At 34.9% G+C, this 15,696-nt stretch overlaps 1 protein-coding gene across 11 annotated transcripts in view; it reads left to right on the plus strand.

Annotated features, from left to right (window-relative positions):
* The window catches only part of EPHA6 (EPH receptor A6), a 943,752-nt gene that overhangs the window by 170,666 nt on the left and 757,390 nt on the right, over positions 1-15,696 (plus strand). For 7 of the 11 annotated variants that reach the window (XR_010155659.1, XM_009445923.5, XM_009445925.5 and 4 more), the window contains exon 3: positions 2,802-3,465. Coding sequence is in view for 8 of the 11 variants with exons in the window: in XM_009445923.5 (XP_009444198.1) it covers positions 2,802-3,465 (664 nt within the window). In the remaining 3 variants the exon portion in view is untranslated. Of the gene's footprint in view, positions 1-2,801; positions 3,466-3,787; positions 4,448-5,877; positions 6,128-15,696 lie in introns of those variants that run through there. The other 4 variants (XR_008547033.2, XR_008547032.2, XM_016941528.4 and 1 more) reach the window with 3 other exon arrangements.

The following is a 15,696-nucleotide window of genomic DNA, read 5'->3' on the forward strand; positions in this document are numbered from 1 at the left end:
CCATTCTCAGATCTCAAAATCCATGCTGGGAGAACCACTACTCTCTTCAGAGCTGTCAGACAGGGACATTTAAGTCTGCAGAGGTTTCTGCTGTCTTTTGTTTGGCTATGCCCTACCCCCAGAGGTGGCGTCTACAGAGGCAGGCAGGCCTCCTTGAGCTGGGGTGTGCTCTACCCAGTTCTAGCTTCCCCGCTGCTTTGTTTACCTACTCAAGCCTCAGCAATGGTGGGCGTCCCTCCCCCAGCCTTGCTGCTGCCTTGCAGTTTGATCTCAGACTGCTGTGCTAGCAATGAGCAAGGCTCTGTGGGCATGGGACCCTCTAAGCCATGTGTGGGATATAATCTCCTGGTATGCCATTTGCTAAAACTGTTGGAAAAGCACAGTATTAGGGTGGGAGTGACCCAATTTTCCAGATGCCATCTGTCACAGCTTTGCTTGGCTATGAAAGGGAATTCCCTGACCCCTTGCGCTTCCTGGGTGAGGCGATGCTTCGCCCTACTTTGGCTCACACTCGATGGGCTGCACCCACTGTCCTGCCCCCACTGTCTGACGAGCCCCATTGAGATGAACCCGGTACCTCAGTTGGAAATGTAGAAATCACCTGTCTTCTGTGTCGCTCATGCTAGGAGCTGTAGACTGGAGCTGTTCCTATTCGGCCATCTTGGAAACACCCCCCGGAATATAATTCTTTACTCCTATATGGGAGAGTAAAGGATGTAGTATAGACATTAATAATAATGTATATGCATTCCCTGAGAAGTGAAATCAATTGTAATTATAAATATATTCAAAATAAAAATCATCATTAGATGAGTACTTTAGATGCTTTCCTATGAGTAAAATACCTAGATTTTTAGACATTGATTTTGACAGTTTAAAATTATATCATATTTTTTACTATTATCTTGGTTCACAGTTATATTTAGAATGATTATATTGTGGTTCCAATGAGCTGTGATAGTGCTGGTTTGCCTTTAAGTGTCCTCAGAGTAACATAAGACCCATTATACATTAGGATGAAAGGCATTTAGATGGGAAATATCATGTATATTCCCATGAGATTTTTGAATCACCCCTGATAAAAAATGTGTGTATTTTGTAAAATTAAATATACAATTCAAAGGAACTCATTGTTTTCTCTGGAAAATGCCCTCTGGATTTCAAGCAAGAAATTTGCAGAAAATATTTTTTGGATAAAGATTGTGTTTAAGTTTGCATGATGGATAATATAAATTATTCTGGAAATTTACAGTAGATAATTAAAAGTACTTTGTGTCATAATAGTGCTATATACTGAGGAAAATAGGCATTCTGTTAGAAACTATACTAATGAAACTCAACCAGCCTTGATTTAGTAACTCTCTATAGCCAGTTAAAATAAGAAACTGCAAACAGAATGTGTTAAATAATCTTATTATAAATAACTGAAGTATGTTATCAACCAATAGAACCCTTATTCACTATAGCAAACCATTTGTCGTTTTCAGTATACTCTAATAGAAATGATAAACTATGATGCCTAGCATGTTTTCCCAAAAATGCTATAAGGTTACCTGAATGTTTTTCTTGTATTGAAAATGATCAATTATAACTATACAAATAAAATGGAGTTATAATCTAAATTTACAGTATAGAAGTATGCAATATTAAATGAATAAATATTGATAATATAAACTGCTTTCAGGGTACCCAAATATTTTTATTAAATCCCTTAAAAATGGACAAAGTCTTTCTATGCAATCAAGTGGCAAACTGCTTGTACATAAACATATAGAAGTGAAAATAATCCAGTGATCTAGCTCAGAGTAAAAGCCAAAGGGCTTAAAATGCTTAATAAAGACTTTTGGTTTGGCTGCTCTCTGACCGTCTGTTCTTATTACCTAATGTGCTTTCAGTGCCCACTTATGCTGTTCCTCAAATATACCTGTACAGTCTTGCCTCAGGTTATTTGTATTTACTGCTTCCCCTTTGCGAGTTTCACTATCTCATCTCTAAGGCAATGCGTACATGTCACTACCTCAGTAAGGCCTTTTCTAGCCACCCACTTAAAATTATAACCCTCTTCTTAATCTCCTTGCCCTGTTTTTCCCCATTGTACTTTCTACCATATTATTTAGTTTTATTCATTTCTACTTTTTAATTGTCTCTCTTCCCTCCAAAGTAAGTTTTATCAAGGCAGAGAGTTTTTGTTCAGCTTGTTAACTGCTGTATTTCCAGTGTCCAGGGTATGGGAATGCCTGATAAATATTTATCGAATAAGCCTAAGGCCTTATCCATGTCTGTTTTCTATTGAAGTAGTCATATAAATATTTAATTGACTATTGGCAAAGAAAACACACCACAATTTGTGGCAAATTGGATATAAGGAAAGATGGGAAACCCTAAGTGCGTTTTTTATATATTTAGTTGTTCTGATAAGATAATGGATGCTATTTAATGTTCTTATAGTATGCCAGGAACTATCTGAAGTGCTGTACATGTATTTATCTAATTTACACCTTACAACAACCCTGTGAAACAGGTACTATTATCAGCTCCTTTACAGTTGAGGAAACTAGTGATCAAATAAAGTTGTCATGCAATTAATGTGTAGGAAGGCAAGACAGGACAGCTGATTCTAGAACCTGTACTTTTAACTAATGGCTCATGGTTAAAATGCTGTTCCATTGATGCTTTGAGTAGCTTCATTTGTATCCTTTTAATTCATTTTTATTTTGGTAAAACAAAAAAATTATAAGTAATCATTTCTGTTTAATCACTGTGGTTTAAAATCACTTAATTACTTTTTTCCCTTTTTGCAGTGGGATGCCATCACTGAAATGGATGAACATAATAGGCCCATTCACACATACCAGGTATGTAATGTAATGGAACCAAACCAAAACAACTGGCTTCGTACAAACTGGATCTCCCGTGATGCAGCTCAGAAAATTTATGTGGAAATGAAATTCACACTAAGGGATTGTAACAGCATCCCATGGGTGTTGGGGACTTGCAAAGAAACATTTAATCTGTTTTATATGGAATCAGATGAGTCCCACGGAATTAAATTCAAGCCAAACCAGTATACAAAGATCGACACAATTGCTGCTGATGAGAGTTTTACCCAGATGGATTTGGGTGATCGCATCCTCAAACTCAACACTGAAATTCGTGAGGTGGGGCCTATAGAAAGGAAAGGATTTTATCTGGCTTTTCAAGACATTGGGGCGTGCATTGCCCTGGTTTCAGTCCGTGTTTTCTACAAGAAATGCCCCTTCACTGTTCGTAACTTGGCCATGTTTCCTGATACCATTCCAAGGGTTGATTCCTCCTCTTTGGTTGAAGTACGGGGTTCTTGTGTGAAGAGTGCTGAAGAGCGTGACACTCCTAAACTGTATTGTGGAGCTGATGGAGATTGGCTGGTTCCTCTTGGAAGGTGCATCTGCAGTACAGGATATGAAGAAATTGAGGGTTCTTGCCATGGTAAGAAACAAACATTTAAATAATTTATCTTGCATTTAAATGATTTAAAAAAAGTTTTATTTTTTAAATTAACAAATAGTAATTGTACATATTCATGGGTGTGTAGTAATGTTTTGATACATATAATGTATACTGATCAGATCAAAGTAGTTAATATATCCATCATCTCAAACACTGATCTTTTCAAAATGATGATTTATTAAAAGTAAATGTTATACATTTATTTCAAATAATACATTTTTGAGTGGTATACTTGATAATTAATTGTGAAAGCAATTGATTCATATTAACTATAAGAAAATTTCTGTCATTTTTCTCCTAGGAAAGGTGTATGAAATTGTGCCAGAGTGCTTTCAGTAAAGTCGTTAAACAATATGAATTGCTGTATCCGCCTAATTTTTATAAAGGAAAGCAGCATCAACAACAGCAACAAAAAGCAATGAGATTCAAAATAGTGATTTCCCTGGTGTTCACATTTTTACAGTTTATAGAAATACGACATTTAAAGACAGTTAGCAATAATTATTTCTATCATATTGAATTATAATACTTGAATTGTACTTAAATAGAATTATATTTAAATAAATGAGGGATTCATGTATATTTTATTTCAAAAATGTATAAGCTAGTTTATATGGATGTTATGTATGATGTTTGGTGGTTGAATATTGACCTGATCAGAGCTTAATTAATCTTTTGCTATTATTACATAGAATTTTTCACCATATAACACATTAGCTTTTCATTTTAATAGTAGTATTTGTGTGACATCTAACTGTCAGGAAATATTAACATCACAAAATGCTAGTTAAGTTTAGAACTATACCTTTCACATTGTTTTAACAATGAAATACCTATAATTTTCATGATGAAACATTTTTCACTTTTTATGTAATTCGTTTTATGAAGGCTTATTTACCTAATAAGTATATACATTCAAAAATTTTATATACCCCCTAATAAAGAGCATACATTTGATTATATTTAGATTTAGGACTCATAATCAAAACACAAATATAGAAAAAAATTATTTCATGGTAAATAGTAATATACTGGAGATATTTCCCTCTCAATGATAACTTCTTAAGAGGGTGTTTTCTACAGCACCAGCTTGAGTTTATTGATTTCTTTGTTGATGTTATATTCACATTCATTAAAAAGGATGAGAATAAATAAGAAAAACATATCTGTATGCATATAAGGGTCATGGATAATATATGTGAAGTTTTACAGGTTTTATCTGTTTATAAAACACTTGGGTTCTTGACTCTTTAGAAGTTCGCTCAAGCTGCCAGTGATGATTATGTTTTGTAACTGGAGAATACTAATATTTGCATGAGAAGTTGATAGTATATATTTTACAAAGCATGAATCAGCTTTCCTGTGCTTTTAATCATTAAAGTATGTTTCATTCAAGTTTAGTAATATAGGTTATCAATATAGTTTATCAAAGTTTTTATTCACTTATAACAAGGATTTATAATGGAGAAAAACCATAAATTATCCTGGAGTTAGGATCTAAAGATATTTTACATTGGAAAGTGCATGTATTAGTTTGTTCTCATACTGCTATAAGAACTTCCTGAGACTGGGTAATTTATGAAGGAAAGAGTTTTAAATGGCTCACACTTCCACAGGCTTAACAGGAAGCACTACTGGAACACCTCAGGAAACTTACAATCATGGCAGAAGGTGAAGGGAAGCATGTATGCCTTACCCTGGCAGCGGAGGAGAGAGAGAGAGTGAAAGGGGAAAGTGCCACACACTTTCAAACAACCAGATCTCATGAGAGCTCACTATCATGAGAACAGCAAAAAGGAAGTCCACCCCCATGATTCAGTCACTTCCCACCAGGCCCCTCCTCCAGAATTTCAAGATGAGATTTGGGTGGGGACATAGACACACCATATCAGTGCACTAAAGAAAAATTTATACGTATGAATAATTATCCAGTTAAGTGGAGAAGACAATAAGATCTAAGGATAAAATGTATTACACAGAGTAACCATGTAGTGTTTTTGGTACAGACATGTAATATGTGTAATAATCACATCAGTTTTACCATATTTTAAATTAGGTAGAAAGCCATTACTTGGTAAAAAAAAAATACAGTTTTTTAAATATTTGAAGAAGTATTTAATCTAAGAATTTATGTGATTTGCTATTACTAAATATTTGTATTTCTTTATGGCATTTACCACAGAATTAAAGTAACCAACCATGATGTCTAGATTTTTTTTTTACTTAATATGCTTGCTGTGAAATTTTATTCTTATTTATATGCCTGCAAATTTCTTCTATGATTTGGCAAAGATAGTTTTGGACAAATGATAAGCAGCATCTGTTTATCTAGAGCTTCTACTTGTGTGTTTTTATGGCTTGTTATCTTTATTATCCTTTATCTGATTGCAGAAACATGAGGGAGTCAGTACAGAACAATTGTTCATCACCTTGTAGTGGATGGCAGAAATTGGAAGATTTAAGTTTGAATTCTATATCTATGGCTTACAAACCTCAAAATCAGGTGTTTATTTTAAATTTATAAAGTAGTGGTTATAATCACCTAAAGATGAAATACATGTAAAACTATTAACAACAAGCAAACATGCCTGATTCTAATTAAATATAATGAATTGCTATTTATAAACAAAAGAAATGTCAGAGTGGATGTGGAGACTCCATTATTTTAAAGATATATATAGTGCACTACCACCAGTGTTCATTTTAGAGTACTTACTTTTATGTGTGTTCTTGATGTTGTGTGTTGCCCCTTTCTTTCCTCTGATGAGAATTTTATCATTGCTTTTATTGCCATCTATTCATAACTTTTCTCACAAAAAAATCTCTGAATTACATATAATCAAAAGGTCAAACTAATTCAAACTTATATGAAAAAACTGTAGTACAAGTAGAAAAGTGACCACATATATAATAGGAAAAGAAAAAATCAGTATATCACTATTTCTTTTCCTGTCTATTCTGCGTAAACAATTAATTAATCTACACTATTGATTTTTTTTTAGAGACAGGGTCTTATTCTGTCACCCAGGCTGGAGTGCACTGGTGCGACCATAGCTCATTCCAATCTTGAACTCCTAGGTTCAAGCGATCCTCCTGCCTTAGCCTCCCAAAGTGCTGTGATTGCAGGGGTGAGCCACTGCTTCCAGCCCCAAACTATTGATATTTTTGAGCATTTACTATTTCTTAATCACTTTCTTAAGTGGTAGAGATAAACATAAATAAGGCATATATTTCTGTTATTCATTGCTATGAGACAAAACAGCCCAAAATGTATTGGCTTAAAACCACAATGATTTATTATTTTTCAGGGCTCAGCTAGGTAGTTCTGCTTAATGTACAATAAACAGCCATCACTTATGTAGCTGAATTCCACTGGGAGCTTGACTTGAGTTGGAATGTCCAAGATAGCCGCTCATCTTCCAGGGCCTTTCTCTATGTGGCCTCTCATCATTTAGTATCTATCCCAAGCTTTCCTGGAGCGTAGTTGCTGGCTTAAGAGGGAGTTTATTCACATAACCATCTGTAAAATGAGTATCCGAGGAGATAGCACAAGAGTGAATACCTGAAAGTTTATTTATAGGGGACTGCCACCATGACAATATATTATTTTACAGTCTTCTCTCTGGATTCTCCTGATTAATGTCCCTTCGTCATGCACAAAATCCCACACCCTCCCAAAGGTTTATCACATTAGGACATCATGTTGAAGTCCAATGTAGCATGTTGAAATCAGTTCCAGATTCAAATGAAGTTTCGTTGCTAAAATCCCGTTGATCTGCAGAACTAAGAACCTAAAAATAAGTTATTGTTCCTTACACACACAACACACATGGAACAGGGGCAGGATAATTGGAAAATTTTCTCCCATTCCGAAAGGCAGGGAACACAACAGTCACTGGTCCATTGTGATTGTGAAGTGCAACTGGTGTTTTCAAGGTCCCTGACTGCAGGGGCAGAGAATGTTTTCTGATTAGAGCCCAGTTCTGCTCCCTGTGATTGGTTCCCTGTGTCTTTTGGCTTTCTTACTAGTATCTTGCCGCTGCACTCTTAGTCATTCACTCTGTTTATAAGAATTGCAACTAGCAACGTGCTAGTTGCTAGTTTCAACAGCTGTCTGGAAACCTCTTTAATTTGATCAACAACGTTATAAAGTGGTTTTTCTCTCTTCCAAGCTATCACAGGCAGGATTATTGCCAATTGCTCAGTACATAACATGTGTTGACCTTTTAGTATCCCCATTAACAATTTCTTTACTGATCTTCCAGCCTCTACTCACAATCTCCATGCTATTCTTCAGCTTCTACCATCTGTTCAATCCCAAAGCAAATATCACAAGGTTTAACTTTTTGTTATGGCAGCACCCAGTTATTTGCTTACAGTTTCTACAATCTGGAAATCTGGATGAGGTTCACTGGGTCATTCTTTTCCTGTCTTATCTGAGGTCACTCATGCAACTGCAGTTATTTGGAGGTTTAACAGAGCTGTATGTCTAAGATGGCTTCACTCATGTATAATGCTTCATATGTTGTGTCTGAGGTAACGTTGTGTACTGTCTAAATCCTGGTAACAATTTTAGTATGTTTTATTTCAGGAAATTATTCTAGTTTTTTTTTTTTCTTTCTGATATATCGATTCTAAGGGGTTACTCACCTTAGCATTCAAGGAATTGTACATTTTGACCTTGTCCTGTTCTTTTGTAACCTCAGCAAATTCTGTCCACTATTCTGGTTTTTATAATTTTTGAACAATCCATGCGTTTTTGTATCTCTTACCTTTTTTCATATTTTACCTAGCTGCTTTTGTACCCTTTTCTTCTTTTTCTGTGATGAAATTGTATTTATTCTTCAAGACCTAACACCAATGTCATGCCTCTGGGTCTTCACAAAGTTATTATCACTCTCCTCTGTGCTACAATTTGTGCTAATTATTTGTGTATCTGTTTCACTAGGGCTGTCAGATAAAAGAAGTGTACTTAAAAATCACATGATGTGAATGATCACAAAGCACTGAGTAGTTAGAAGTGCAGCCTGTTGGTGCTCCTGTGGAATGCTCTGTTTCTTCTCATTTCTGTGAAATAAGTAAATTTTCTTGAGGGAGAGTTGTAGTATTTTAGATCTGGAAGGCCTTAGAAAATATTTTTATCCATCATTTTATGAATCAGGACACTAAATTACTGAGAACAGAATTTAATTTCCTGGGGCCACACAGTCGTAACTAATGTTAGATTGAGAACAAAGCCCAAATGCCCAAATATGTCTTAATCTGGCCTTTATGTTTCCCTTCCACCTATCCCCCATTCTTTTTTTTTTTTTTTTTTTTAATGAGACAGAGTCTCTCTCTGTCACCAGGCTAGAGTACAGTGGCGCGATCTTGCCACACTGCAACTTCCGCCTCCTGGGTTCAAGCGATTCTCAAGCCTCAGCCTCCTGAGTAACTGAGATTTGTTGGACAGGATAGTCTCAATCTCCTGACCTCCTGATCTGCCTGCCTCGGCCTCCCAAACTGCTGGGATTACAGGCATGAGCCACTGCTCCTGGCCCCCACTATTCTTTCTCACTCTTTCATTTCCTTATTCCAGACAACCATGCCCTCACTTTGAAATGCTTCAATGTTTGCTGCCTGCCAGACCCAAAGCACAGGAGCCCTAAGTTTCTCATTATTAATTAGGCCTGCTCTGCCTTCTATTTCTCTTCAGGAGTCTAATGTGGACACTTGTTGGAGCAAGATTTAAGCATCACTTTTGAAATTCATGCTGCTGAGGATGATGAAAATATATATAGATATGGATTCATCTGGAACTTTGCTTTTAGAGATGATAAACAGGAAAAATTACGTGAGGCTTTAGGGATTTTTGTAATTTGCTTGAATGAATTTGAGACCTCTTGGTCAGCTATGCAACTAAGACACAATAAGCTGATTTAAAATAGAATAAATCTGTATCTAGTCATACTCCATATCTACTGAATGATGTATATTTAAATTTATGTATATTTAAATTGCATTTAAATAACTTGTTATGATATTTTATCCTAAAAGTCGTACTACTGAATGTTTGAATTTGTGATTCCTTTTTGCATAATATTGTTAAGGCTTACCTATATCCAAATTCTAGAAGCACAAAAGAGGGCAGTAGACTTTTACTCTTGCTGTATGAACCAGGCTTAAATAGATAGAAAGATTATATTAAGCATGTTTGCTAAAATTTAAAAGCAAACACAAATAATTTGGGTTGCTTTATTATACATAGTAAGCAGTATTTTAATCCTCTTTCAGATCTCAGCTGATATTTCATAACTTTTAATTTTATTTCATAGATTCATAATTAAGACTGTCATATTGGACATGTTGATGTTACAGATTTAACATTGTTTTAATTTATTCTACTTAATGTCAGACTTTTCTAAGGTTTTGAATTTAAAAATAACATTGATTTGCAAAGTATTATGCTAATTTACATCAAATGGTCTTTCAGTTTATATGTCTAGGACTATTTTAGCACTATGGAAGAAATAATTGGAAACAACATGCAAAATTGAATGCAATTTTTGTTTAGTTATACGAGTTCTGAAGTAGCATGAAGCCCTAATAAGCTCCTCTTAAACATTAATTTAGGATGAATCTCATTAAGGTAGTGGTGCTTGTACTTAGAGATATTAGTTTGTGTTTAAAATTTTAGACCTGCTGAGAATGTGTGTGTGTATGTGTGTGTGTGTATATATATATATATATATAGAGAGAGAGAGAGAGACAGAACACTATATATATACCTACAGGCTGAGAATATGTGTGTGTATATATATATATAGAGAGAGAGAGCTATATATATACCTACAGGCTTAAAGAAGGTATTATTGCCATATATATATATATATATATATATATCACTCAGTATAACTTAACTAAATACTATTTGTCTATGAAAATTAAAATTGTGAAACACTAGGCATAATTAAAAACCTTTCTTCTGCCTAGAAATATGCTTTAAAACTTTTTTTCTAGTAGTGCATTAAAATTCAGAAGGAAAGGATGGTGGCAATTCTTGGACCATTGCATTATTGTTCACGAAGGTAAATGGGATATACACGGCCTTTAGTGACATTGTATTGATTTGATCTCTTGAAGAGTGTTGTTATTAAGGCTTCATGGCGCAATCCTCTGCTGCAGTTCAGAAACATTTATGCTGTGTGTTTATGATCTTCTGTCTAATCATGTTATCAGAGATGACTGTGCAAGCAGAGAGCATAAAGAAATATGAGATACCAGGATTTGCTGGCATTAAATAAGGGAGTTTGAGGATATGATGAAAAGCTGATAGATAAGATTGGGATCAGAAAAAAAGGGCAGATTATTGGCTCAGGTAGTATTTTCACTTTCTAAAGGTTCTCACACACTGAATATAAACTCTTATGTTATAACCTTCAATTCCAAACAAAGCAGCTTTTTCATGAAGCAATTCCAGACTTTCATCTATGTTGAAAAGAATGTGAAATCAAGAAGCCTGAGAAGTCTAAAAATAGAAGGTATTATTTCCAAGCAAGAAAGGATAAAGTTGAATAATTACAGGCATACCTCGGACACATTTCAGGTTCAGTTCCAGACCACAGCAATAAAGCAAATATCGCAGTAATGCAAGTCACATGAATATTTTGATTTCCCAGTGAATATAAAAGTTATATTTACACTATTATTGTCTATTAGGTTTACAATAGCATTGTATCTAAAAACAATGTACATGCTTAATTTAAAAACACCTTATTGCTAAAAAATTGCTAACGATCATCTGAGCCTTCAGCAAGTCATAATCATTTTGCTGGTGGAGAATCTTGAACTCGATATTGATGGTTGCTGACAGATTAGGGTGGCAGTTGCTGAAGGTTTTGGTACCTGTGTCAATTTCTTAAGATAACACAACAATGAAGTTAGCCACTTCAGTTGACTCTTTCATGAAAGATGTCTCTGTAGCATGCTAGGTGTTTAATATCATTTTACCCAGAGTAGAACTTTCAAAATTGGAGTCAGTCCTCTCAAACCCTGCTGCTGCTTTATCAACTAAGTTGAAATAATATTGTAAACATTTTGCTGTCATTTCAGCAATATTCACAGTGTCTTTACTGGAATTAGATTCTGTCTCAAGAAACCACTTTCTTTGCTCATCCATGAAGGGCAACTCCTGATATTTTCAAGTTTTATCATGACATTGCAGCAATTCATTCATATCTTGTCTCTACTTCTGCTTTTTCTCTTGCTATATCCACAACATCTGCAGTTATTTTCTGCATTGAAGTCTTGAACCCCTCAACGTCATCCTTGAGGGTAGGTGTTAATTTCTTCAAAACTCCTGTGATTGTTGATTTTTTTTACCTCCTCCCATGAATCACAGATGTTCTTAATGGTATCTGGAGTGTTGAGTTCTTGGCAGAGTATTTTCAGTTTACTTTGCCGGATCCATTGGAGGAATCACTATGGCAGCTATAGCCTTAGAAAATATATTTCTTAAGTCATAAGACTTGAAAGTTGACATTTCTCTGTGATTGATGGACTGCAGAATGGATGTTGTGCTAGCAGATATGAAAGCAACATTACTCTTCCTGTGTATCTCCATCAGAGCTTTTGGGTGACCAGGTGCATCATCAGTGATCAGTACTATTTTGAAAGCAATCTTATTTTCTGAGCAGTAGGTCTCAACAGCAGGCTTAAAATTCTCCATAAACCATGCTGTGAACAGATGTACTGTCATCAACCTTTGTTGTTCCATTTATAGAGCATGGGCAGAGTAGATTTATCATAATTCTTACTAGGTTTAGGATTTTCAGAATGTAAATGGGCATTGACTTTCACTTAAACTCACAAGCTGCATTAGGTCCTAACAAGAGATCCAGCCTGTCCTTTGAAGCTTTGATGCCAGGCAATGACTTCTCCTTTCTAGTTACAAAAGGATTGTTACATCTACATTGGAACCCTAAATGTGGCCACCTTCCTCAATGATTTTAGCTAGGTCTTCTGGATAACTTACTGCAGCTTCTACATCATCAGCACTTGCTGCTTTACCTTGCATTATTGTCTTATAGAGATGGCTTTTGTCCTTAAACCTTGTGAACCAACTGCTGTTGGCTTCCAATTTTTATTTTGCAGCTTCCTCCCCTCACTCAGCCTTCATGGAATTTTTAATTCCATGTTAGGGTCTTATTCTGGATTAGGCTGTGGCTTAAGGGAATGTTATGGCTGCTTTGACCTTCTGTCCAGATCACTAAAACTCCTTATCAACAATAAGGCTGCTTTGCTTTGTTATTGATGTGTTCACTGGAGTAGTACTTTTTATTCCTTGAATAACTTGTTATTTGCAATCACAACTTGGCTAACTCTGGGGCAAGAAGCTTAGTTTTCACCTATCTCAGCTTTCAAGGCCTTCCTCACTAAGTTTAATCATTTGTAGCTTTTGATTGTAAGTAAGAGAAGTGTATCTCTTCTTTTCACTTGACCATTTAGAGGTCATTGTAGGATTATTGGCTTAATTTCAATATTGCTGTGTCTCAGAGACCCAAGGAGACAGAGAGAGAAGGGAGAATGGCCAGTGAGTGGAGCAGCTGGAACACACCATATTTATTTATTAAGTTTTCTGGCTTATGTGAGTATGGTTTATGGTACACCCCCAAAATAGAGGAGGGACATTGAAAATCACCAGTCATACAAAAGTAACATAAAAAATCATTGATAATATCTGTTATGGTGACCTATGATATAGGATCTACATTACATGTAATAAGGATGTAAAAGTTTGAAATATTGCTGGAATTACCAAAATTACCAAAATGTGATATGGAGACATAAAATGAGCACACACTTTTGGAAAAATGGCACCAATAGCCTTGCTTGATGCAAGGTTGCCACAAACCTTCTATGTTTAGAAAATGCAATATCTGCAAATTGCAATAAAGTTCAGTAAAGCAAGACATGCCTGTATATTATAGTTTGTTCTTTGTCATGATTTATAAAATAGGTTAAAGGGCAAACCTACTTGAAATTATAATTTTAGCAAATTATTTTACACATATTTAATACCAAGTTTAGTCCATATTTTATTCTATTAACTTTAAGACTATATTGAAGTCATATTCCTGTAGGGCTATAGGGCTGTCCTTAATTTAAAAAGTCAAATTTATGTAAATAAATTTACATACATTTCTATGGGAGCATAAATTTATTCACTATCTCTGTACTCTTTCCAGACATGACTTACCATGTTACCCATGTCACCCACTGAAATGGCTCCTTTTCATGTGAATTCTGCCTAGAATTTTAGTTCTACCTTTTAAACAAGTGAAATTAATATGTATATATATGCAATAGTTGGAAACATCAATATATAGTAACAGTTTTTGTACCTTTCATTTTGTCTATCATTATCTCCTTTCTTTTGGGTTCAAAAGTATGTCTTTTGGTAGTTCTTTTGATAAAGTTCTATGAGCAGTTAAGATTTTTATTTAATGGATATTTAAGAATAGCTTTATTTTTTCTCTCCCTCTTCAATGATTGTTTATTTAGATGTAGAATACAAGATGATGATGATTTTTCTTCAACATTCTGAAAATGTTATTTCCCCGTCTATGAGAATCTATTATTGCTAATGATCTGCCGACAATTTAATTGTCATTTCTTGGGAGATTATGTATAGGTTCTGTATTTTTAGTTTTTAGTTATATCTGATGTGTCTGGGTGTGGATTTATTTTTTTCATGCTTTTCATTCTGTGTTTTTAACCTGAGAAAGAGACAGAGAAAGAGAAAGAGAGAGAAAGATTGCTTTCTTTTATTCTGTATTTCTAGAATTTTTATTAAATATGTTTGTTGGAAACTTTCAATTTATCCTGTCTTTGAAATAATTTAAATCTCAGCAATAATTTCCAGGTTTAGAATTTTCACTTTGACTATGCCTAGTTAAGAGTTTACCTCATCTGTTGAGATATCTTTATCTTCACTAGTTTTAGTTGTTAACTTTTTCGTTCTTACTTTTTGTTTCATTTCTGCCTACTTTGTTACATAATTCTCTTCCTCTTTTATGGTTATTTTATTCTGGATATATTTTAAGGTCCCGTTCTAATTGATTTGGATCAAATTAATCTGATTATTTAGTGTGTTGCCTACATTTCTAAGCATTTGGGTCTATCATGTACTTTGGAATTGTAGTAGGCTGACTTTCTGGAAATTTCATATTTTCCTGTCTGATTTCTGTTACTGTGTCATCAGTTTTTTTATTTAAAAAGTTTGTGATTATACCAACCCAGTTCCCTAGGCCTTAAATAGAGAAAATTTAAGGGGACTAATAAATTTCCCAAAGAATTCAAGTTAGTAATCCTGGTTGACAGGTAGTTCTGCTTCATGCAGTAATTCAGGGATCCAGACTTCTTGCCTTTAGTAAAGCAGACATCTCTTAAAGCCTTGTAGTTGTCTGTATCCAGCTCAGAGATTAGAGCAGACTTATGTCCTTCTTAGTCAACTCATATTTGAAGAGTCACATATCATCTCCTATCACATACCAACAATGACTGCAGTATATGGCTACACATAACACAAATAGAGGGAGTTGCTATTAAATGTTGTTCTTAGCTCAGTAGTCACTTTCCACAAACAATTCTCTGCCATGGAAACGGAAGACCAAATTTTTCTAGACATTTGGTCATCTCTGCAACAGTCTGTCACTTCACCAACAAAATATAGATATTGATCCTCATGTGTCTGATAATGCACAGTTTTCTCCATCAGGCTCAAATAATCCCTGAACCCCTAAAATGAATAAGCATAACACAGGCTGTCAGAGCTGATTAGCCACCAGTAACTACATCAGAAATGGTCATGGATGACAGAAGAATCTCACAGATAGTGGAGTTGAAGGTCATTGAGAACAATGACACACACCATTTAATCAGTGTCCATATCTTTTGGAGAGCTTCATATTACCTACCCAAAAAGATTTTCCTATTTCTTTTCCTTCCAGCTCTCAACCCAGCTAATTATTGACTGAACCCATCTGTTCCTGGAAATATTAGTATATTGTTAAATGTGTCAAGTAGCAACCAAGACAAAGAAATCATAGCTGTTGGCCAGCCTTCCAAGTTATTGCATATTAAAAAGTTTTACCAAGGCTATTACTGTTGTGTAATATAGATTTTCATCTATCCAAAGCCTCCTGTTACACATCACCTGTCCCCTGATTG

This window comes from Pan troglodytes, chromosome 2 (genome assembly GCF_028858775.2).
Source record: "Pan troglodytes isolate AG18354 chromosome 2, NHGRI_mPanTro3-v2.0_pri, whole genome shotgun sequence".
NCBI classification, from domain to species: Eukaryota; Metazoa; Chordata; class Mammalia; order Primates; family Hominidae; genus Pan; species Pan troglodytes.